Source organism: Phyllostomus hastatus, unplaced genomic scaffold, assembly GCF_019186645.2.
Source record: "Phyllostomus hastatus isolate PE091 unplaced genomic scaffold, TTU_PhHast_1.1 phas_scaffold_114, whole genome shotgun sequence".
NCBI classification, from domain to species: Eukaryota; Metazoa; Chordata; class Mammalia; order Chiroptera; family Phyllostomidae; genus Phyllostomus; species Phyllostomus hastatus.
Window position 1 is genome coordinate 84595 of NW_025334006.1, and position 25515 is coordinate 110109.

The 25515-nt window shown below is 51.8% G+C and overlaps 3 gene segments (V, D, J or C); all 3 read right to left on the minus strand.

The window, feature by feature from the left end:
• Nucleotides 1–7587: 7587 nt before the first annotated feature.
• Nucleotides 7588–8216, minus strand: LOC123829698. The segment is given in 2 exon segments: nucleotides 7588–7979; nucleotides 8080–8216. Coding segments are annotated over 2 exon segments (441 nt in total).
• Nucleotides 8217–9333: 1117 nt separating this feature from the next.
• Nucleotides 9334–10300, minus strand: LOC123829699. The segment is given in 3 exon segments: nucleotides 9334–9395; nucleotides 9608–10039; nucleotides 10170–10300. Coding segments are annotated over 3 exon segments (543 nt in total).
• Nucleotides 10301–11924: 1624 nt separating this feature from the next.
• LOC123829700 lies at nucleotides 11925–15755 on the minus strand. The segment is given in 5 exon segments: nucleotides 11925–11974; nucleotides 14309–14362; nucleotides 14472–14601; nucleotides 15220–15521; nucleotides 15614–15755. Coding segments are annotated over 5 exon segments (585 nt in total).
• Between the last annotated feature and the right edge of the window lie 9760 nt (nucleotides 15756–25515).

Here is a 25515-nt window from a genome sequence, read left to right on the forward strand (position 1 = left end):
CTATGATTTGGATGTTGGAACATTTAAAGTGGTGACAGCGGTGCCTAAGCCTCTCCTCATTTTTTGAAGCTCTTTGTTCATTCTGTTCCAGTCAGATGTTTATGTCTTCCTTTTGTCCCAAAGCATTGATTTGAGCCCTGGTTTCCTTCCCTTCACTGTTGGTTCCCTGTATATGTTACTTTATTTCCCTTTGGGTAGCCTTTATTTATTCCCCCATTTTGCAACCAAGCTCTTCAGTTCTGTGAGAATCCTGATTACCAGTGTTTTGAACTCTGCATCTGAAAGGTTGTCTGTCTCCTTGTTGGTTAATCTTCTTCTGGAGTTTTGATCTGTTCTTTCATTCGGGCCATATTTCTTTGTTTTCGCAAACCTGTTATGTAGTAAGGAGCAGAACCTCAGGTATTCACCACAGTGAGGCACCATCTTCAGTGTGTTATGAGGCTGTATGTGGGGCAGGGGTCCCTGAGGGAACAATGCCACTTGTTTGGTTCTCACAGCCTTTCTGTCACTTCCTTCTCACTTCCCACAAGCTAATTTTGCCTTTTCTGGTAGGTGCTGAGTCCCAGGTGTGCAGGTTTGTGTACGTTCTAGCACCCCATGGTCCCTCCAACAAATTCTCCTGCGAGAATGGGAGTTTCTCCCACCGCTGCAATCCCCACACATTTTTATAGCCAGAGGTTTTGAGTCTTTAGTTTTCTGTGCTGAAACCCTCGGTTTTTCCATAACATTGAGGAAAGAAATCAAAGAAGACACAAACAAATGGAAACATATACCGTGTTCATGGATTGGAAGAATTAATATCATCAAAATGTCCATAGTACCCAAAGCAATTTACACATTCAATGCAATACCTATTAAAGTACCAATGGCTTATTTCACAGACACAGAACAAACACTTTCAAAATTTATATGGAATCATAAACGCCCCTGAATAGCTGCTGCAATTTTGAGAAAGAAGAGTAAATAGGAGGGATCACAATACCTGACACTACACTATACTACAAGACCACTGTAATCAAAACGGCCTGGTACTTGCATAAAAATAGGCACATGGACCAATGGAACAGAACAGAGAGCCCAGAAATATACCCAAGTCTTTACGGTCAATTAATATTTGACAAAGGAGGCAGCAACATAAAATGGGGTAAAAATAGCCTGTTCAACAAATGGTGTTGGGAGAACTGGACAGCTACATGCAAAAAAATGAAACTCGAGCACCAACTCACACCTTACACAAAAATAAATTCAAGGTGGATAAAAGATTTAAATATAAAATGTGACACCATTGAAGTCCTAGAGGAGAAGGTAGGTAGGAAAATCTCAGACATTTCATGCAGAAACTTTTTTACTGACATGTACCCTAGAGCAAGGGACATAAAGGAGAGAATAAACACATGGGACCTCATCAAAATAAAAAGCTTCTGCATGGCTAAAGAAAACAGTATCAAAGTAAAAAGAGAACCAACTGTATCGGGAAACATATTTGCCAATGATACCTCAGACAAGGGTTTAATCTCCAAAATATATAAAGAACATACATGACTACACTCTAAGAAGACAAGGAACCCAATTAAAAACTGGGCAAAGGACTTGAACAGACACTTCTCCAAGGAGGACACACAGAAAATCCAAAGACACATGAAACAATGTTCAATATCGCTAGCTATCAGAGAGATGCAAATTAAAACCACAATGAGATCCCACTTCACACCAGACAGAATGGCCATCATAAGCAAAGCAACAAACAAGTGTTGGAGACGTTGTGGAGAAAAGGGGACCCCAGTACACTGTTGGTGGGACTGCAAACTGGTGCAGTCACTGTGGAAAGCAGTATGGAACTTCCTCAGAAAACTGAAAACGGATCTGCCTTTCGACCCAGCAATTCCACTTCTGGGACTATACCCTAAGAAAACTAAAACACCAATCCAAAGGAACCTATGCACCCCAATGTTCATAGCAGCACAGTTTACAATAGCTAGGTGCTGGAAGCAACCTAGATGCCCATCAGTAAATGAATGGATGAAAAAGCTATGGTACATTTACACAATGGAATTCTATGCAGCAGAAAGAAAGAAGGAGTTCCTACCCTTTGCAACAGCTTGGATGGAGCTGGAAAGCATTATGCTAAGTGAAATAAGGCAGGCAGTGAAAGACAAATACCATATGATCTCATCTTTAACAGGAACCTAAACAGCAAAACAAAGAAACAAGCAAAATATAACCAAAGACACTGAAATAGAGGTCAGGCTGACAGTGACCAGAGGGGAAAGAAGAGGGAATTTTAGGGGATAATGGGAAGGGTTTACAGGAACAAATATAAAGGACACATGGACAAAAACTAGGGGGAGGCTGGTATGGGAAGGAAGTGGGGAGGGTTGGGTGGGTGGGCTGGATGGGGAGTAAGAGGGAGAAAACTGTACTTGAACAATGATTAAAATTTAAAAAATAAAAAAAGAAATGTAATAAGAATATAAAATAATAATAATAATAATAATAATAATTAATAATAATAATAGAAGCCACCCTCAGTTTTAATGTCTGTCTCGCTCCCCATATGTTTTTCCCAGCTCATCTGTGTGCGAATGTGGGACTGCCCACTCCATCACCTGGCCACGCATCCTCTCCTCTGGGCAGCCCGTCTCCACCCTTCCTACCACTCTGGATGAATAGTTCTTCTTTAACTCCTTGGTTGTCAGATTATGTGAGGAAATGAAGCATTTCTACCTACATTTCCAACTTGGCCAAAATTCAAAAAATATTATTTATAAGGATTACAGTAGTTTTTGTCCTCCCTAAGCAATCTTTGCCTACTCCAGGGTCATGAAGGGAATGTGCTATGCTTTCTTTCAGAATCTTAATAGATCTGTCAATGTTGGCTCAGTTTCATTTTGTGCATGGCTGAGTCAGCAAAATCCCTGTGTAAAGAGGCAGGTGGTGAATATGTTCTGTTTTCTGTCCCGCCTACTCAGCTCTGCCACTGCTGTGCCATGTCAGCCAGAGACACTGTGTAGCTTACTGAGTGGGGTCATGTTCCCATAACTTCCTGTGCGGACATTGAAATCGTAGTTTTGTATGTCACAAAAGATTGTTTTTTCCAACCACATATATAAACCCCAATAGTTATTTTCTGTGCCCTAGAAGAACCAGGAGACGCCAGGTTTGGCCCCCTTCTGCTTTATGGAGTGAGGTACGCATTGAGATTCAGTATTTTTCTCTGTGGATACGGGTTGTCCAGCACTACTGTTGAGATGACTATTCTCCCACTTTCCTGCTACTCTTAGTGTTGGATCTCTGGATGGCAGTGTGCTTGCATCTTTGCTTTACCACAGTCCACCTCACCGTAGTCTGCCTCCAGAAATGTTACTAACCCCAGATTTCTCACAGATGCCCTGGATTAGGGGAAGGGTGTTCCCAATTACTTCTAATTTAAGAAGAGTATCTATCCAAACAGATGTTGGAACATATCAATATATTTTTAAGCATCTATAGAGATAATCATATGATTTTTTTACATTTTAGCATCTGAGGTGTTAAACTTCCTGGATGTCCTTTTAAATGTTAACAGTCATGAGTACGTAATGCTGAGACAGACCCCACTTGGTTGTGCTGTGTTATCCTTTTCAATGTCGTGTTTGATGCACTGGAATTCCAAAGGGTTATTAATCTGTGCTCATGAGGGATATTCCCTGTAGGTTTTTAAATTTTTTTGTTTCTTGTTTTGTTTTGTTTGGGTGATACCTGGTTTTGGATTGGGTAAAATAGTGCTGGCTCGGGATGAGAAGGGAATTATTCCCTTGTTTTCAGGTTTCTCCCTAAGTATTCCTAGTGCGGCATTCTAGTCATTTTCATATGTTACATTTTCATTTTCAGTAGTTAGAATCCCTTTATCATTTACTTTTGATTTGTTCTTTGCCCTATGGGTTATTTACAATATTGTTATTTAGTTTCTAATATTTGGGATTTTTCTGGACTTCTTTCAGTTATTGATTTCTAATTCAGCTCCTCTGTGTTCAGAGAACACAGCTTGTAGGACTTCAATTCTTTTCAATGTATTGTTACTCATTTTATGGTTAAAGTCCACAGTTTATCCTGTTGCATAGTCTGTGTGCCTTTGGTAAGAAGGTGCATTCTGCTGCTGTTGGGTGAACTATCCCATGAATGTGCATGAGGTCAAGGCGATCGATAATGTTCTCTATGGCTTCAGTATGCTCACTATTTTTCTTTTTTGGTCAAGTTGTTCAGGCATTTACTGACAGGTGCCGAAATGTCTGACTATAATTGTGAATTTGTCTCTTTCTCCTTGCCTTTTTCACTTCAGCATTTCAAAACTCTGTTTTTAGATGCATAAGTATTTCTGATTGCCTTGTCTTCTTGATCAGTTGGCCCTTTTGTTATTAGAATATGACCTTTGTTGTCTCAGATGATAGTCCTTGCTTTGAGATTTGCTTTGTATGATATGAACATTTCTGCGCCAGCTTTCATGTGATGAGTGTCAGCGTGGTGTGTCTGCTCTGTTACACCTGTGAGTCCTTCTGCTTCTGATGCAGGCAGCTGTGGCAGGTGGCGCACATCTGCTTTTTTGTGTTTTATCCATGATCACAATCGATGCTTTTGAATTTGGGCATTTAGACTATTCAGAGTTGATGTACATATTGTTCTGGTTACCTTCATGTCTGTCATTTGGCTGTTTGTTTTCTAATAGCATATCTGTTCTTTGTTCCCTTGTCCTTTGTTTTATCCCTTCTTGTGTACTAATTAGGTATTTTTATAATAGTTCCATTTCTGTGTTTGTTGGCCTATGAGCTATACAACTCTGTTTGCTATTTTAGTGGTGACTCTAGAGTTTGCAGTGGACCTCTCAGCTTTGTCACAGCCTACACCCCTCCACGTAGATCAGGAGGCTCTCACAACAGTAACACACCTCTGCATTACCTGCTCCCTGTCTCACTATGGTTGTCGCACATTTTACTTTTCCCAACAGAAATCCCCCCTTAGCTGCAGTTTCACTTTCCACAGATGCAGTTTCCTAAGGTCACCTGTAGTCCCAAAATATTAAATGATATATTCCAGAAAAAGGGATTTAACAGTTTTAAACATGCGTCATTCTGAGTAGTGTGGTGACATCTCACACTGTCCCCCTCTGTCCCACCTGGGATGTGAATCAGCCCCTTGCCCAGCATCTCCACACTGTGCTCTGTCCCTGCCCGTCACTCCCTGGGCCGTCTCTGTCATCAGACTGACTGCTGTGGGTGGGCAGTGCCTAGGCCCAGTCACCCTTATTGTACATAGTAATGGCCGTGACATGCAGGGCCATGATGCTAGCAACCAGATCTCCCAAAGAGATGCCAGAAAGTGCTTCCTTCACAGTGAAAGGTGCGTGTTGGGGGAACAGCAAACATCGGGTTCCATCAAACCATCAGCGGTTTCAGGCATCCACTGGGTCTTGGAAAGGATCCCCCCAAAATAAGGGGAGACCAGTACAACTGTCATTTGGATCTTATTTGAATGACTTCCCTTTGAAACCTTCTCAAGTAGGGATTTTATTAATCCAAGCTAAATTTAAATTCTATTAAAAATAGGCTAGAGAAGAAGGAAATTAAATATGGAATGGCTTCAGGATTGTCAAGAAAAATAGTAAAACCACATATGGATATTGATCAATGCCCATTATTGTCTATGACTGGTGTCTGTGAATGATTGGCTTAAATGACAGTTTTCACTAAGGAGTGTAACTATTGATTTTTAAGGCTGGTGGCTGCATGTGGCCTAAGAGAGCTGTGCATGGCTGCTCACATGTGGGCATCACGTGTCATCATCAGTGACACTCAGGACGAGGATGTTGTCACACATGTGCTGAGAGTTTCTATTTCACAAGAGAATTTCACCACGTCTGAGGCAGAGCTCTGGGGCTTATCCTCAATTACAGAATCTTGAGGTACATGAAGGAACCCCAGAAATCCAGCATGCTGTGTACTAGTCATTACTGCCAGAAAAAGCATTGAAAATCCAAATGCACTTCTGCTTCTTGAGAAAGGAAGAACAGGGCAACTCCTTTGATGGGGAGTCTCAGAACCATGAGCAGAGGGGAGCACAGGGGGGTTTGTGAGCAGGGAGGCGGTGACAGTGCCACACTGTGGTGGCACTGCTGGCACAGAGGTACACGGCCGAGTCCCCAGGCTCTGCAGGCTGGATGCTCAGAGTGGAGGAGGAGCCGTCAGGTCTCACAATGAAGAACCGAGCCTTAGGCATCCCGGAGGTGTCTACAGCATCCTTGCCTTGAAAGTACACCAAAAACTCCGGACCCTGCCCCAATGTCTGTCGGTACCAGTAAAGAACAGTGTGTCCAGAAATTGGTTCACACTGAAATGTCACATTCTGTCCCCTCTCGGTGACCTTGTGCCTGGGGGACTGGGAGACTCCAACCTCTGTCTGACCTGGAAAACAGAAATTGTCAATAGAATGAGAAAAACACCTAAAATCGTCAAGCACACACACACTGAAGCTGCCTGGTTTTCTGAGGACTCACCGGCCCCCAGCAGACAGAGGGTCGCCCAGCAGAGGAGCCTGGTGCCCATGGCAGGGCCAGGACAGGAGTGGGAGGTTCCCCAGGTCAGGTCCTTGTGAGCAGGAGCAGAGGAGGAAGGAACATGTCTTGTCACCTCGGGGCCATACCCATAGTGACATCACTGTCTCTATCAGTCCTCCTGCCCTCAGAGGCACGTGGTGTACATTAGCGCACACGTGCGTGACTAGTTTCAGCTCCTTCTGAACAAAATACAAGCACAGCTGTTCACTTTGGATCTCTGCTGTCAGCATGCAGGGGACTCACACTGAGTCTCATTCACCTGTCACCCTGCTCAGCTGGCAGTTTCACTAGGACATGCCAACAGTGTCATCAGTACAGCACACCAAAGGGTGAATTCATCAGTCCTCTCTGCAATTCAGGATCTCCTGGGAGCACCCTGTCCTGTCACCACCCCCTCCACTCTCCCAGTCACACGTGCTCAACCTCCTCCCTTTCTTAGGTGATGGTTGGCATCAGGGTGACTCGGCTTTGCCCTGGACGCACTGACACACTCAGAGACACACAGATGGAGCGACGCCCTGGGAACACCTCAGTAGGAAGCTCCTGCTCCTTCTGCAGGTCACGACCAAGTGTCCCCTCTGTGCTCCCTGACTTCCCTGTGCTTTCATGTCTCCACTGCCCACAGAAAAGCCTCCTGTCCTTCTGAGTCACCATGCATTTGAAAACAGATTGCTCAAAGGTTTCTTTCGAGGAGACCACCTGTGACTGACCTGTCAGACATGTGTGTATGATACACAAGTGGGCACAGATGTGTCTGGTTACTGATGACCGCCCACCCTGATGGCCTCTGACTCAGGCTGGTGACAAGACAAGCAAGAGCTGGGGAAGCACCGTCCCAGCCAATGAACCAGCTGCAGAGGACAGACAGACAGACAGCCATCACAGGTGGACAACTGTGTGTCCCAGGCCCAGGCTTTGGTCCCAGCCTGGCCGACACTGCCCTGCAGGGCAACTGCAGCACACACAGAGTGTCACCCTGCAGGTGGGGGCCACTGGGGGCTCTAAGGTGTCGGAGTCTGCACAGGGCTCCCCTGAGTCTGGGTGCTGGGCCTCCCCCTGACTTTCGGTGCAGAGAGGAGGCGGCCGTGCAGCACTGTGGGTTCACTGCTGGCACAGAAGTACACAGATGTCTGGGAGGGGGTGGCCGACTCCAGCGTGAGGGGGAAGTTCTTTTTATCTGGTCTAGAGACGCTGTACCCATCGGGGACATCTCCTTTCTCGATGATCCCAGCACCCACTGAGTAATGGAGCAGCCTCAGCCCGTGACCCAGGTCCTGTCGGTACCAGTACATAGCGTTGTGGTTCAAGTCCTGGGCACACCTCAAGGTCACTGCCTGTCCTGTTGTCACCACCTGGAATGTCGGGGACTGAGTGACGCCGGCCATCCCCAGACCTGCGGGGAGGACAGGGGAACAGATGCTGCAGCCTCCAGGGAGCGGCTCGCTGCTGGGCCTGGGCACTGTCCCCACAGAGGGGCCCAGCCCAGGACCCACCTGCACGGAGGACACACAAGGCCACACAGCACAGGAGGCCGCCGCTCATGGCAGCAGCCAGGCCGACTCAGGGTCCCTCTGGGTCTGTGGGAGGCTGGGCAGGAGCAGGGCTGTCCAGGGAGTCTCTCTGAGGTGTCACTCCCGCTGCCTGGGCCACAGAGCCAGCTGGTCACACGGGGACACGCCCCTTCCCCAGAGCGTCAGATCAGAAGCAGACGGGCAGGGGCACAGCTCAGAGGGAGAAGAACGCGTGTGGCTGAGCTGCCAGGAGTCCCAGAGTCGCCCTCCCCCTCTGTGCACACAGTGTGTGACTCAGGGCTGCTTCCTCCTGCCCGCAGACCTTCATGCCGCCCTGGTCTGCTGTGAGTACACGTCCCTGTGCTCTTGCACCTGAGGGCAACCCCTGAGGGCGTTCTGATGCCTTTAGGGCTCTGGGGCCCAAGTCGTCCCTCAGCCTCCTGTTTACTTTGCTGGTCGTCCAGCATCCGCTCACTGTCCCTCCTCCCACAGGGGCCCTCCTGGTCTCTGGTGGCCAAACCTCAGGGGCAGGCTTGTCACCACTTGAGGATCCTTTGACTCTGTTTCCTCTCCATCCCCCGACAGATGGGACCCCTGCCATGTGCTCCCCAGTACTTTCACAGTCACCTGAGAACGTGCTTCCCATGGTCGGGGTGAGGCAGCGGCCAGCACATCCAGTCCAGGGGGACACCTCCCTCTCTGTGGGGTGCTCAGCTCTGCAGGTGCTCTGCTGGCCCCTCGGGTTACAGAGGGATGTGGGGAGAGGCGGCTGCCACCAAGGAGAGAGAGTGAAAAATGCTCTTTTTAAATTGAGGCATTGTTCCACAGGGAATGTCTCCATGTGAAGGGTTGCCGATATTAATTATAATAAAAATAACGGGTCTTTAAACACTTGCAACTAATCTACCCATAGTCCCATGCTTTGTTGGAACCCTAACTCCCTTCAAGACTCTGTGCAGGCCCAGGTGACAGGGACAGTGCAGGAAATTGTGCCTTCGTCAGTTGCTGGTTCAATCCCCAGACTAGGGCACATGCCTGGGTTGCAGGCGAGGTCCCCAGTAGGGGGCGCACAAGAGGCAACCACACAATGATGTTTCTCTCCTTCTTTCTCCCTCTCCTTCCTTCTAAAAATAAATAAATAAAATCTTAAAAAAAGAAAAAGAAAGAAATCGTGCCTTTTTTTGGTGTCATCATGAGGGATGCATGGATATTCGCTGCCTGAAGTGAAATGTTCCTTCAAGCTGTCAGGGAAGAGGTCGACAATCCCCGATGGCGTGTGACCCCCCAGGCCAGCTCACCTAAACCCGGAAAAGGGAAGCCAAGGTGGGCCCAGCGCTGGGAGTGGGGGAGGGGCAGTCGTGCACATCCGTATGTGTTGAGGAGCAGACCTGAACGAGTTCCTCCTCCTTGGGTTATGAAATCTGAGACCCAGGAACATGACTTCCCACCAGGTGTATAAACAGGACAATGACACCTAAGCTGCATGATGTCTGTGGGCATCCAATCCCACCCCATCGGGGAGCAGCAGACAGTGCCTGGGGAAGGTGAGCTGCTCTCTCAGCCTGAGCCTGTCTGGCTGGCAGCTGCCACTTCCTGAGTGGGGCGGAGTGTTTCTGTGCAGGGGGCTGCCGCTCCTGCAGGGCTGTGTCAGGGCTGCTGGCGCAGAGATACAGGCCCGAGTCGCTCAGCTCCAGCGAGCTCGCAGTCAGCTCAGAGCGGTAGCCATCCAGCGGCTTCACGGAGAACCGATCAGGCAGGTTCTCTTTTTCTCGCTCTTGCCCATTGTAGTACTCAACCAGGAAATCAGGGCCCTGACCCTGAACCTGTTTGTACCAATACACAGAGAGGTGTCCAGAGATGTAGGAACACTTCAGTGTCACTTGCTGTTTTCTTGCTTTCACCACGTGTTTTGGGGTCTGCGTGACTCCAGAGTCCACTGGGCCTGTTGGGAGGAGACACAGAGGAGCTGGGGGCAGAGCACAGGGAGCCTCCCGAGGCAGCCACCACCCCCAGGGTTGTGTGTCAGGGATGTGACTGCGTGTCCAGACTTACACACAGTGTCCAGGGCTCACCTGCTCCCAGGAGACAAAGGGCCACACAGCAGAGGAGCCTGGGGCCCATGGCAGCTTCCCAGGACCTTTCTCAGATCAGGGTGGGGTCCCCTGGGGTGAGCAGTCTACAGTTCTGTACTCCCTGTGTGCTGATAGGAGCATTTGCAATGATGTCACTGCTCTGATTCTGTCGCTCCTGTGATGGGACTCTCCAAGGAGGCTGCCCCCTGGTGCTGTGTACCCTTGGTGGAACCCAGGGTCCAGATTCTATTCACCACTCCCTGTGCTGCCCAGCCCCATGGCTGAGGGTTGCCTGCAGCTTCAGCACTGTCCCCAGGTGCCTACAATATCGTCCCTCCCTGGCCCTGCCTGAACTAATTACCAGCCCTTGATGCTGACCCCTATATACCTTCTCCTGTAGGCTCAGGGAGACCCCTTCTTGGTGTTTCCTGAGGTGCCGGCATGTCCACTCTTGCTGGCCAGGAGGAGCCTGTGCCAGCTGCACACATGTCAGGACCCCTCAGTGACTCTAGCTGCTTCCCCCTGCACACATGTGGGCCAGGGGTCCCTTAACTTTCCTCCTGTGGGCCACTCCTGGTCTCCCACAGTGCCTGGGGACTGTTAATTCTCTCTCTGCACCTGCCCCTGCCAGCAAGGCTGCCTTGACCAAATCTATCAACAGTGGCTCTTTTAACGTTTAGCGGGACCTCCCACCCATTCCACAGCTGTAGGGAGACTGCCCACAACTGAAACCTGCCTCAGCATCTGCCCTGTGTTGGGTCCCTGCCCAGGTCTTCTTAACCCTTTCCTGCTCTCCCAGACTCTCCCCAGAGCCCCCTTCCAGGTCAGTGGTGTCACAGCGCCATCTGGTGGCCAGTAACTGACATCTCATTTCTGTGTCTTCTCCCATGGCCCAAGGGATGCTGGGACTGTCTGCTTGGTGTACAGGCAGAAGATTCCAGAAGCACTATCCTTTAAATGGTCCTCAACATTCGGAACCGTAACCTCCTGATTGACAGCACAGGAATGAAGGATGATTTCAGGCTTCCTGATTTTCAAAGGTCTTTTCAAGATTTCTACCAGGTTTCTTTATTCTCTTTTTCAAAGAGCACCCTACCATTTTATCAGCTTTCATCCCCACCAAGTCCCGCCTGCTCTGTACCTGCATTCCACCAGGGCTCGTTGGAGGAAAGATGAAAGGAGTGAGTGGTTACCTGAGTCCAGACAGATGCGTCTTCTGTGAACATGACCCGGGCTAGTCAGTGACCCATACGTTCAGAGCGTGAAGGGAGCAGAGACCCACGTGAGTCTGCTGGGAATTCACAATACAGCAAAAGGCCCTGGGAGGACATTCATTCATAGGTGTTGTGGTAAGACTTTGTGTTTTCATAAGACTGTTGAGTGAATGGGTGGCAGAATGAATGAAGTACAAATGGCGGTCTCTTCCAGAAAGAGGGGACTTCTGACAGTCACTTCTCTCCATCCCTGTCACAGTGTAGGCTGCACCCAGGGTCGCAATACCAGAGAAGGTCTTAGGAGCATGTGCCATATTTGGGAAATGACCCCAGGAAGCAAAAATAAGGGAGCAGGGAGGAAGCAACAGGGAAGGAGAGACCAGTATGAGGTGGGGTGTTGCCTCTGTGCTGGGACATGGGGAGATGGACTTGTTAGCACCTGCTGAGAAGCACCCACGATGCCTCCCAATCTCTCCTCCTGAGCTCAGAGGCTAAAATGTTTGTCCCCTGCCCTGCCCATGGGCCCCAAACTCCAGGAGTGTTAGCACGTCTGCAGCTCTGGCTGCTCCAGGGTGCAGGCCTCCTGGGCTCCTGGGACAGAGAGGAGACCAGCGCAGACAGCAGAGGGACTCCCGCTGGACTGGGGCTGGGGTGCACTCAGTACCAGGAAAATGGACACGGTCTTGCAGGGAACTGCCCACTGCAGCTGAGGCTGAAAGCAGAGAGGGGCCAGGATGTGATGGGGGCACTGGAGGCCCCACCACGATGGCCTCTCTCTAAATGAAACTGTCCCTTCTGCTCTCCCTCTGCTGTGTGATTACCAAACGCCCTGGAACCACAACTTCTGGAAGCAACACACCTTCTTGTGTGTCAGACTTCACGTCAGACAGGAAGTGCTGTTGTGGGTCCCATATTCCATTTCCCCCAGAAGCAACTCTTTGTACTTAGCTCACTCCCCTAACAGATTGTCAGAGGTCACTGCTTGCATTTCAGAGGACCCTGTGCGGGAACGGAGGTGAGGCAGGGACAACGCACCTGTGCCTGCCTTGACCCTGCCCTGCACCCAGCAGTGATTGTGCTGGACGAGGGGTTTGTCACAGAGTTCATGGGCACCTACGAACATTTGAGTCCATATTGTTTTATTAAGCAATTTGTTTTGTTTGCTTGTGTGAAATCTGTGCCAGACATGCATTATGGGCCCCAGTGTATAAATGCACAAACTCAGACAAACGTCTTAGTCAGCAGCCCAAGGCAGGGCAGCCTGGGAAAAGACAGTTGGCCCAAGCTGCATCTCTTCCCTCTTCAGCCTGTCACTGTGCAGGTGGAAGCTGTTAAGCCAGTGAACTGTGTCAGAGCCAGCACGTCTGAGGGGGACCCTTGGGTCAGTGTCCCCATTTTGAAGGCGCCTCCCCTACCAATACGCAGAAGAGGGCAGTGACGTAGAGCAAGGCTGGCAGTCAGCACAGCCTGTGGTGCAGTCCGAGGTTAGATCTGCATCGCCTGCGCCTCCTTTGGCAAATCCTCTAACCTGTCAACCATCAGCGTTTTCACCTGGAGCGTGGGTTGCATGCCTACCTCACAGAAAAGGAGCAACAATGTGGACACATTTGTGGGGATTGACTCCGGTAGTGGGTGGCTGGCTAGGGGAAGGGGAGCAAAGGGGGCAACACTAAGAAGCATAAGAGCATAAACAATAAAATGCTGGGAAAATGGTAATAAATAATGTAACGGAATAAAATGCACTAACTGAGCAGAATTGAAGTCATCTGTGTCCCCCCATAGATTCCCCCGCACTCCGTGTATGGTTCCATCTTTCCTTCAACATCCCTGATGCTCAGCTGTTGTCTGCAGCTCCTCCCCTGGGCAGATGTAGCAATTTCAGATTTCCTGACCAGAAGTGCTAGAGCTAAGGATGGGCTGAGACCTCTCATCCTCCTCTACCCCTTGAAGTGTTTTAGAAACACGCATTCCCAGCATGAGCTCCCGGAATGCTCCTTGACATTCCTAGAGGACTTCTGTGTCCCTCCTAGAATCTCATGATACATAGGAAATCCCCCGGGTCACTTAGCTCCTCTCTTAGGGGGGTATCATGGCCTCGCTTGTCAGGAACTATGACAGGACAGACACATGTCCTCTGGCTTGAAGCTCTATATCCTAGCAATTGGCAGGCAATCAGCCGTGTACCCAAATCTGAGGGGTGACCTTCCATCCCAGCTCAGATGCTCTTGAAACAGGAGAGACTGTGCTCTGTTCTACCCCATGGACCAAGGCCCGGGCAGGACCATGGAATCCAGGGGCCTATCGACTTCAGAGGCGTGGAGATGGAGGATGGATGTGCATGGGACACTTGGAACGTCCAGGAGCTGCAGCTCTCTGTCTATGAAATGGTGCACTGAGCCCTCCCTGCTCTGTAAACTGGACAAATGATGTTCACCAGGACCATGCACGACAACACTCAGCATGGACCTCCACTCTGTCACAGAGGAGGGCTTCCTGCCATGTGATGGGAATTGCACGGAGCTGGCAGAGCTGAGAGAACATTCAGGAAGGCTCTGGCTGAGCTCAGCAGGGCAAGGGGTGTGGGAGAAAACAGCTAGGAGCATCTGTGAAACTCGGCCAAAGCCATTCCCTATACTTGAAACATCCTCAGCTAGAACAGAAAGCCATGGACCCTGCAGGGCTGTGTCTAAGCTGCAGGCCCAGAGGTCAAGGCCAAGTCTTCCAGCTGCAAGGTGCACATAGCCAGCTCAGAGCAGTAGTCACTGAACATTTTGCCTTTGAAGCATTCAGAGACATTTCCTTTCCCGGATTCCTGCTGTTCCTAGTAATGAATGAGGAACCCGGGTTCCTGGCCCCGATCCTGCTAGTACCAATACACACGGTTGTGTCCAGAGATGGGGTGGCATTTCAGAACAGCCTCCCCACCATGACCTTTGATGAGGTGTCTTGGGGACTGGGTGACTCCAGCCGCCACTGACCCTGTGGAGGAAGGAGACAGAGCTGAGACCAGTCCAGGAGGCAGATGGACACTCTAGGAACAGTCAAGGACGCTGGATTAGAGAGACGTCCCACCTGAGCTGAGACTCACCTGCACCCAGGAGACACAAGGCCACACAGCAGAGGAGCCAAGAGCCCCTGGAGGATTCCGGCAGCACAAGACTGACCATGTCCCTCTCGGGGATCTGGTCTTCGGGATGAGGTTTTGTCCTCCCGTTGCTCTGTTTGCAGAGCATGTCACTGTCTTATGTCACTGTCTGTGTAGGTCCCAAACACCCTGCACCCCCAAGCACAATCTTGGGGCACAGCATTCCCCCATTCTGCCCATCTTCCTATGAGAGGTGCAGCTGGCTGTACTGAGCTGGGTGCCCCAGGGTACAGGGCTGGTGACCAGCCCCATGGCTTCGGAGCAGGTGCTCCTCTCCCTACTCCTGGCTTGGGTTTTCCAGGCTTCTCACTGGAGCCCTATCACACTCTGGGACAAACATGGGCTTCAAGAGAGGACATAACTCCATGCAAGACCAAGTTCATGGCTCCCTGGTGTGACAGACAAATGCATATCCATTAATGTGAAAAGATGTGATCAGCAAACCTTTGATTCATCCAATAATTTCACTAATGCAGAATCCAAGCCAAGTCTCTGGGGTGAACCAAGCCCCTTCCCCCTCCCTCTCCAGCAGGGCACCATCTGCATCTCACTCCATGGACCCACAGCGCCTTCAAGTGGCCACTTGTGCAGCAGCGCTGTTGACACCTCCCTTGCAAGGAAGCCTGGGAACCATGAGCAGAGGGGAGCACAGAGGGGGTTTGTGAGCAGGGAGGCGGTGACAGTGCCACACTGTGGTTGCACTGCTGGCACAGAGGTACACGGCCGAGTCCCCAGGCTCTGCAGGCTGGATGGTCAGATTGGAGTAGGAGCCGTCAGGTCTCACAATGAAGAACCGATCCTTAGGCATCCCGGAGGTGTCCAGGGGTTCCTCGTTTTGAAAGTACACCAAGAACTTCGGGCCCTGCCCTGGCACGTGTTGGTACCAGTAAAGGCCAACATGGCCAGAAATAGGATCACACCGAAATGTCACATTCTGTCCCCTCTTGGTGACTATGTGACTGGGGGCCTGAAAAACTCCAGCCTCTGTGTGACCTAGAACACAGAAGTCGACAACAGAAGGAGGAAAACAACTGTAATCGTCAAACTCACACACACTGAAGCTACTTGATTTTCTGAGGACTCACCTGCCCCCAGCAGACAGAGGGTCACCCAGCAGAGGAGCCTGGTGCCCATGGCAGGGTCAGGTCAGGAGTGGGAGGTTCCCCAGGTCCGGTCCTTGTGAGCAGGAGCAGAGGAGGAGGGACATCCTTTGTCCCCACAGGGCGGCTGCCACAGTGACATCACTGTCTCTGTCAGTCCTCTCGACCTCAGGGACACGTGGTGTATATGAGAACACACTTGATTGACTGGCTTAAACATTAATAAGCTCCTTTTTGAACAAAATCCATGCACGACTGTCGCTTTGGGGTCCCCCGCTGTCTAGTTGCAGGGTTCTCACATGGCATCTCACTCACCTGTCACCCTGGTCGGCCAGCATGTTCACTAGGACATGTCAACGGTGTCATCAATATAATACAGAGAAGGGTCATTTTATTGTCTTCTCTGCAATTTGGGGTCTCCTTGGAGCACACTGTTCTGTCACCTTACCCTCCACTGTCCCAGTCAGACATGCTCAATCCTCCCCATTTCTTAAGTGAGGGCGGGCGTCCGGTCAACTCGGCTGTGCCCTGGACGCACTGACACGCTCAGAGACGCACAGACGGAGCGATGCCCTGGGAACATCCAAGTAGGAAGCTCCCAGTCCTCCCGCAGGTCATGACTGAGGGTCCTCTCTGTGCTCATTGACTTCCACGCAGTATTGTGTCCACACAGCCCGCAATAAAGCCTTTCGTCCTTGTAAGTCACCATGCACTTAAAAGCTGGGTTCGTACAGCTGCGTCACGGGAGAAGCCTCAATTTCCCTGACCAGTGACACACCTGTGTGTGGTATGCAGGGCGGTCTAGGTGCATCTGATTGGCTGATGACTTTCCACTTTGGGGGCATCAGACTCAGGCGGATGACAAGAAAGCTGGAGCTACGGAAGCACCGTCCCAGCTAACGGAGCAGCTGCAGAGCACAGACTGACAGACAGCCGCAGTGCAGACATGTGTGACCGAGGCCATGGATCGAGACCAGGCCTGGCAGACACTGCCCTGGAGGTGGACCCCAGCACACTCTGGGGATCCCCCTGCAGGCGGGGGTCCCTGGGGGCCCTAAGGTGTAGGAACCTGCACAGGGGTCCCCTGAGTCAGGGTGTGGGCCCCCCCTCGGCCTTTCTGTGCAGAGAGCAGGTGGCTGTGCAGTGCTGTGCGCTCACTGCCTCACTGCTGGCGCAGATGTACATGGCCGTCTGGGCGGGGGTGGCCGCCTCCAGCATGAGAAGGAAGTCTTCTCGTTTTGATCTAGAGACACTGTACCCATCCGAAACCTCTCCTTTGCCAGAGGATCCGACGCCAACTGAGTAATGGATCAGCCTCAGCCCGTGACCCAGGTCCTGTCGGTACCAGTACATAGCGTTGTGGTTCAAGTCCTGGGAACACCTCAAGGTCACCGTGTGTCCTGTTGTCACAACCTGGAATGTCGGGGACTGAGTGACGCTGGCCATCCCCAGACCTGCGGGGAAGACAGGGGAACAGATGCTGCAGCCTCCAGGGAGCGGCTCAGTGCTGGGCCTGGGCACTGTCCCCACAGAGGGGCCCAGCCCAGGACCCACCTGCACGGAGGACACACAAGGCCACACAGCACAGGAGGCCGCCGCTCATGGCAGCAGCCGGGCTGACTCAGGGTCCCTCTGGGTCTGTGGGAGGCTGCACAGGAGCAGGGCTGTCCAGGGAGTCTCTCTGAGGTGTCACTCCCGCTGCCTGGGCCCCAGCGCCAGCTGGTCACACGGGGACACGCCCCTTCCCCAGAGCGTCAGATCAGAAGCAGACGGGCAGGGGCACAGCTCCGAGGGAGAAGAACGCGTGTGGCTGACCTGCCAGGAGTCCCAGAGTCGCCCTCCCCCTCTGTGCACACAGTGTGTGACTCAGGGCTGCTTCGTCCTGCCCGCAGACCTTCATGCTGCCCTGGTCTGCTGTGAGTACACGTCCCTGTGCTCTTGCACCTGAGGGCAACCCCTGAGGGCGTTCTGATGCCTTTAGGGCTCTGGGGCCCAAGTCGTCCCTCAGCCTCCTGTTTACTTTGCTGGTCGTCCAGCATCCGCTCACTGTCCCTCCTCCCACAGGGGCCCTCCTGGTCTCTGGTGGCCAAACCTCAGGGGCAGGCTTGTCACCACTTGAGGATCCTTTGACTCTGTTTCCTCTCCATCCCCTGACAAACGGGGCCCCTGCCACGTGCTCCCCAGTACTTTCAGAGTCACCTGAGAACGTCCTCCTGTGTATGGGGTGAGGCAGCAGCCGACACTTCCAGCTCAGCCCTTGGGAACTAGAGTTCTGTGGGGTGCTCAGCTCTGCAGGTGCCCTGCTGGCCCCTCGGGTTACAGAGGGATGTGGGGAGAGGCGGCTGCCACCAAGGAGAGAGAGTGTAAATGCTCTTTTTAAATTGAGACATTATTCCATGGGGAATATCTCTCTGTGAGGGATTCCTGACATTAATTATAATAAATATAACGAGTCTTTAAATACCTGTAGCTAATCTCCCCACAGTCCCATGCTTTGCAGGAACCCTAAGTTCCTTCAGGGCTCTGTGCAGGCCCAGGTGACGGGGACAGTGCAGGAAATTGTGCCTTGCTCAGTCGCTGGTTCAATTCCCAGACTAGGGCACATGCCTGGGTTGCAGGTGAGGTCTCCAGTAGGGGGCGCACAAGAGGCAACTATGCAATGGTGTTTCTCTCCTCTTTCTCCCTCTCCTCCCCTCTAAAAATAAATAAATAAAATCTTTAAAAAAAAAGAAAAGAAAAGAAATTGTGCCTTTCTTTGCTGTCATCATGAGGGATGGATGGATATTCGCTGCGTTGAAGTGAAATGTTCCTTGAAGCTGTCAGGGAAGAGGTCGACAATCCCAGGTGGTACATGATCTCCCCAGGCCCGCTCACCTAAACCCAGAAATGGGGAGTCAGTGTGGGCATGGGGCTGGGAGAGGTGGAGGGGAAGAATCCACAGGTGTTGAGGAGCAGACTTGAGTGATTGCTTGCTCCTCAGGTTGTGAAATGTGAGACCCAGGAACATTATTCCTCGTCACATGTATAAACAGAAACAAGGATACTTAAGCTGCACGATGTCTGTGAGCACTAAATCCTACCCCATCTGTAAGCAGCAGAATGGTGCCAGGGAAAGACCCTAGCCTGTCTGGCTGGCAGCTGCCACTTCCTGAGTGGGGCGGAGTGTTTTTGTGCAGGGGGCTGCCGCTCCTGCAGGGCTGTGTCAGGGCTGCTGGCGCAGAGATACAGGCCCGAGTCGCTCAGCTCCAGCGAGCTCGCGGTCAGCTCCGAGCGGTAGTCGCTGAAATGCTTCACCGAGAATCGATCTGGCAATTTGCCTTTTTCTCGTTCTTGCCCATTGTAGTACTCAACGAGGAACACGGGTCCCTGGCCCCAGGCCTGTTGGTACCAAAACATGTAGCGGTGTCCAGAGATGTAGGAACACTTCAGTGTCACTTGCTGTTTTCTTGCTGCGATCAGGTGTTTTGGGGTCTGCGTGACTCCGGAGTCCACTGGGCCTGTTGGGAGGAGACACAGAGGAGCTGGGGGCAGAGCCCAGGGAGCCTCCCGAGGCAGCCACCACCCCAGGCTTGTGTGTCAGGGATGTGACTGCGTGTCCAGACTTACACACAGTGTCCAGGGCTCACCTGCTCCCAGGAGACAAAGGGCCACACAGCAGAGGAGCCTGGGGCCCATGGCAGCTTCCCAGGACCTCTCCCAGCTCAGGGTGGGGTCCCCTGGGGTAAGGCGTCTACAGTTCTGTACTCCCTGTGTCCTGATAGGAGCATTTGCTATGACGTCACTGCTCTGATGTTGCAGTTGCTCTAATGAAACTCTCCAAGGAGGCTGCCCCCTGGTGCTCTGAACCTCTGGCGTGACCCAGGGTTGGGATTCTATACATCGCTCCCTGTGCTGTACATCCCCACAACTAAGGGTTGGCTGCGGCTTCAGCGCTGTCCCCACCTTCCCACAGTATTGTCCCTGCCCACCTGACACTATCTACCCAGCTTTTGCCACCCCAACCCCCACATCCCGCCTTCCCCTGCAGACGCAGGGAGTCACCTCCTTGGTGCCTCCTGAGATGCAGGCACGTCCCCTTCTTCCTGGGCAGGAGGAGCCTGTGCCAGCTCCATGCGTCTCAGGACCCCTCAGTGACTCACGCTGCTTCCGCTGCAAACACATGGGTCGGAGGTCCCTTAACTGTCCTCTCCTGGGCCTCTCCCTCAGCCCCTCCCAGTGGTGCTGGCAGTCCTGTGGGTCCACAGCGCCTCCCAGGGGCAACGGCCTACATCTCCGGGATTCACATCTATCTACATTAAGAGCCAGAATTTGGCCCCGCCCTTGCCCCTGCAGCCCCCACCCCCTCCCCCTCCCACTGGCCAACTCCACTGTTTCCCCAGCCTGGCTGACACACGGTTGATCCTCACATACAGTCCTCATTTTGAAGCCAAGATTGTATGAACCAACATTTCAATTAGGAGAAAATGATTTTGCACCATGGCAGTCAATGTCCAACGACAGAAGAGACGGCCAGAATTACACGGGCCCAAACAGTAAACAGCCTGCGGGTCCCAAGTGGATCTTGCCTGGAAATGCTCCATTCCCTCGCTCCTCCTGGTAATCACATCCATGTGTTTGCAAATATGTAGTTAGATACTCTGGTTTCTCCTTAGGTCATATTAATCTTTCCCCCTTTACCAAATATGTAGTTAGAATAATTATTAGCACCCATTACATAGTGCACTTTTAAAACTATTTTTAGAGGAAAAGGGAGGGAGAAAGAGAGGAAGAAAAACATCAATATGTGGTTGCCTCTGGCACGCCCCCTACTGGGGACCTGGCCCACAACCTAGGCATGTGCCCTGACTGGGAATTATACCAGTGACCCTTTACTTCACAGGCAGGCACTCAATCCACTGAGCCACACCAGCCAGGGCACATAGTGTGTTTTTACAAAGACAGTTTAAATATTTTAGCTGTTCATTTCTGAGACCATACACCTTGCATACACCACCCTGTGAGCTCTAGCTAGGTGAGACCCAGTGGGGCCAACACATGCTGTCCTTACCCAGAGTGTCCCTGAGCCCTGCTCAGTGATGCCACCCCTTAAATAAATGCCCATGGAGAGAAAATGCTGCCACTCAGTGTGTCTCCACAAGGACACACACACACACACACACACACACACGTGCATAGACAAATCTGTGAGTTGCACGAAAGCCAAGGGTCTGTGACTGAACACAGCTTTCTTTTCTGGGCATGGAAGATTTTTGGGGGGTAGAGAAAATGATATGATACAAATAACAGATTTAAAACAATCTTTTCGCTCTATCTTTATTTCAAAGCATCTTTGCCATATTTTATTTCCTAGACTTTCTCCAGAATCTGAAATTCTTTTCCATGAATTTATAAACCAAATTCCAGGGGTTCTATCTGCTAGACTGCACATTTAACCAATAATTTTGATCCTCCAATAAACTCCTCCCCGAAAAAAAGAGTGGGCAGCTGTTAAATGAGCAACCTTTCCTCTGCCCAAGAACTGCAGAGTGCCAGGCAAGGAAGGTGAGGTTGACGTAAGCGTGTTGATGTAGCACCCGAGCAGAAGTTCTTGTCCTCTGTTGCCCCGGAAAGCCCGAGGCAGCCCTCCCAGTGCCCGAGTCCCCCCGAGCCCCCAGCGGTTCCCAGGTTCTCCCAGGCCTGTCAGCTCTGAGGTGGCTCCACGCTGGGCCAGAGAGGTTTGTGCACAGAACGCAGGGGACTTTGCAAGGCTGTGCTGAGCTGCTGGCGCAGAGATACAGGGCCGAGTCCCTCAGCTCCAGAGAGCTCACAGTCAGCTCAGAGCTGTAGTTATCGAACTGTTTCCCCAAGAATCGGTTAGGCATGTCTCCTTTGGCTCCTGCTGTCCCTCTGTAATACTGAATGAAGAACCTGGGACCCTGGCCCCGGGCCAGTTGATACCAATAGACGGCGGTGTGCCCAGAGATCGGGGAACAGCTCAGTGTCACTGTCTGTCCTCTGGGTTTCACCAGGTATCTTGGAGTTTGCGTGACTCCAGAATCCACTGCGCCTGCGAGGGAGGGAGATGGGAGATGGAGAAAGAACAGGGCCCGGACCCTGATGGAAACTAAATGGATTCAGGCGCTGTCAGGTTTGGAACAGAGACATCCCAGCTGTGCCGAGGGCATACCTGGTCCCAGGAGAAGAAGGGCCACACCGCAGAGCAGCCTGGAGCCCATGGCAGGACCGGGCAGGACAGGGCAGGCGCCTCCCCGCTCAGAGCTCTGGGCCTGTGGAGCTGATGTACCAGCGCCTTCTCCGATTGGGCGTTAGGCAGTGACGTCTCTACTCTGATGTCATTACCTCTGCTGGTTCCCGTGTGCCTGGGTCCCCTGCCAGCGCTCTGGCTCAGCTGATTCAGGCCCCTGCTTTGTCCTGGAAAAGCTCATCTCTGACTCGAGGGGCGGGGTGTGGATTAGGGGGCTGTGTCTGGTTCAGGCAGCATGCCAGTCCACACAACTCCCTTACTTCTCCCTCAGACACCTGTTCCTCCACTGTGCCTGCTCCCAGGGCCTGCAGGCTGCCCCCTCCCGGCTCCACACCCTACACCTCCCCTTGTGGGCTCAGAGGGCCTCCCTAACCGCTGCAAGGGGAACTTCCTGGCTCCCCCTGAGACAGCACCTGCAAGTTAGTGCTTGTGCTATTTGACCTTGTAGAGGATAGAAGCACCATCAGGGCTGTCCCTTAACCCTTGCCATCCCAGGCGGCTAGCTCTGACCCCTGCTCTGCCCCCAGGAACTTCTGGAGCTCAGCAGTTCCACAGCGCCCCCATGTGGCGTGTTGGGGCAGAATCCAGGATTTAACTTTGGCCATGATGCAAGAGGACAAGACTCCTGAGGTGTGTTTAAATTAGGAATAACTTTACCATTTGCTGATCGCACTGGACTTTTAAAAATTAAAGGTACAAAAAACTCAGTTCTGGCTGAATTTGGAAATTGTGTTGTAACAAAAAACATGGTGGTTGTGGAGATGGACTGGGGGTGGACTCCCAAAGACTTTTTGAGGATTAATAATTAACAAAAAATTTTTTAACTTTGATGGCCTTCACAGTTTACTCAAAGCAGATAATATAGACAGGCCGCTTTGCAAGATGGCTACTAATCAGCTTACCCCAAAGCTTAAGTAATAATAAAACTCATTTTTCCCACACTGCTGGAACATTTATTTCTCTTCCAACCTCTCATTTTTAGAAATCCTTTATTTTTCCCTCCGTATATTGGCAATAGTACAATTTCCAGTCTCCTGCATGGGAGTGCACACGTGTACATGATAAAGTCTCTCTCAGTGTTTCTCTGATGCCCAAGTAGGAAATAACATACTCTAATCCTCCACACTAGTAAGTGGGGAGGAAGAGGCCAGTCCGAATGAATAAACAGGACAAAGAGAGATTAATAAACAGAGAGATTTGGGAAAACAGACTCTGATGAGGACTCACTTCGGACCAGATCACGCAGTAAGACCCCGGAGCTGGCGTTGGCCCCGAGAGCAGCCTGTCACGGACAAGGTGCCTGTTGCCCAAACCTCCGTCACTGCAGGAGAGTGCAGGGTGCACACCCCAGTGCAGGGTGAGGGGTCCTGTCTAGCTTGCTCAGAATCCATTAGAGGGCATCGCTAATGCCCACTTTGTATTCCTTTGAGCCGTGTACCCTTCACGCACATGTCCTCTGACCATAAATTCAGCACTGGCTTGTGGGTCAGCCTCAGTCCTCGGGCTGGGTTTTGTTGATGCCACTACATTGCAAAATGGTTCATATCTGAGAATATTCTAAGATCAACTTTCTTTTTTTATCTCCACAACAGAGATCTTGGTCCCTGTGGGCCCTGAGTATCCATGAGTTCTGTTTAGGATGATATGGGAGCTCAGCTGGAGATAAGGAAGCAAGCCATTGTCCAGGTGAAGGAAATACTGAAGATCTGGCAATGAAAAGCTCACCTCAAAAGTTTCCTTGCCCCTGGCTGGCGTAGCTCAGTGGATTGCGCTTGGGCTGCGAACCAAGTATCGCAGGTTCGATTCCCAGTCAGGGCACATGCCTGGGTTGCAGGCCACGGCCCCCAGCAACTGTACATTGATGTTTTTCTCTCTCTCTTTCTCCTTCCCTTCCCTCTTTAAAAATAAATAAATAGAATCTTTAAAAAAAAGTTTCCTTGTGTTTCTAACTCACCAGCTCCCAGGGCCACAAAACAGAGAAGCTGGTACCCAGGGCAGGGCAGGGCAGGACAGGGAGGGAGGGTGTCCACCCAGCTCAGCACGGCGGCGTTCTAGGGTAAGGACCAGGACTTTGAGCCTTAGTGCCAGTGTAGACATGTGACGGCCAGGGCTCAGCCCTGTGTCCTGCGGTGCGTAGGCCCACAGCCCTGAGTGAAATACTGCGGCTACAAAGGGCCCTCAGAGGATGGGACCTTCAGGACAGCAGGGCCAGGCCTAAAGATCTGCACACAGTGGGGACACCATGTCCCTCTCGCAGCCAGTTCAGCGCCAGGGTCCAGAGGGATGGACTCTGTGACTCATAGTTCTAGTCAAGGGGAAAGAAATAACCCAGTTGAATGAGAGAGCTATTGTCCTCAGGGGTGGGAACTGACAAAGCCAAGTGGTGAGGGAATGAGGGGTCCTAGAAACAGCCTGAGCACATTTGGAGCTGGATCAGGGCTGCGCCCCGGGTCTCACGTGGATGGAAAGAGAAGTCAGGGGAAGGTGCCTAACAGAGGGAGCCTGCTGCGGCCAGACTGTAACGTGTCTCATGAAAGGCTTCCCGGGGTCACAAGCTGATAGGAAGATACTGAAGAACTTGAGCTTGAACCTTTCTGTCCAGGAACAGTCTTCTTCAAGACGAGGCCAGGCCACAGGCTGCTGCTGCCTGTGTGGGCACAGAGCATCGCCACCCCAGTGGAGGGATGGGCAGGATTCTGCGCTGAGGTTGCTGTCTGGGGGCTCGCAGGAAGTGTGCCACTGAGCCTGGTTGCCCCCCAGCTTCCTGGCTGGACCTGGAGGTTTCTGCACAGGGAGGCGGTGGCTCTGCAGGGCTGTGTCTTTGCTGCTGGCACAGAGGTACAGGGCCGAGTCTTCTGGCCCCGGGGCATCCACGTGCAGGTGTAACTGAGCGGTGTCTGGGCGTTTGGGCGTGAAGCGTGCTGGCACACTATTGTTTTCAGTGAGTTCCTTGTAGCTATAGATAAACAGGAGCTGCAGCGGCTTGTGAGGGCTCTGTTTGTACCAATACATAGCGTTATGTCCCAGCTGTTGTTTGCACTTCAAAGACTTCTTAGCTCTCATTCCCATCACCAGGAACTTTGGTATCTGAGTAATTCCAGGGTCAGGGCAGACTGTTGGGGGAAAGGGACAGAATTCAGACCAAGCCCAGAAGGAAGGGTGGTGCTGCAGCCGCAGGGGAATGGCTGAGGGTCCGAGGGCAGCCCACTGGGGCCCCAACTCACCTGCTCCCAGGAGACAGAGGGCCACGCAGCCCAGCAGCCAGCAGCCCATGGTGGACTCAGGCCCAATGGCCTCTTCTAACTGGGATGTCATGGCGGGGGTGGGGTGGGCTCTGGTCTCCTTGGCCTTGGTTGGAGGCTCTGCCCGTGATGTCACTGTCCCTGACAGTTTCCCCAGGCCCAAGGGACACTCCTCCCCCTCTCATGCTTTGTACAGACTCTGATCCAAGGTGGATCTCAATGGACTGACGTGAGTTATTCCGCTGATGTTTGCCCTGTTTCTTTTAGCTGCCTTCCTCAGTACATAGATTCTCTCCCTAACACGCTCCTTCCAGGTCCCCCTCTCAGTCAGGCAGGATGTCTCTCCAATGTCGTCTCCCTCAGTGTCTACCTCCTTGGAGCCCCCTTGCCCCACGGAGTGG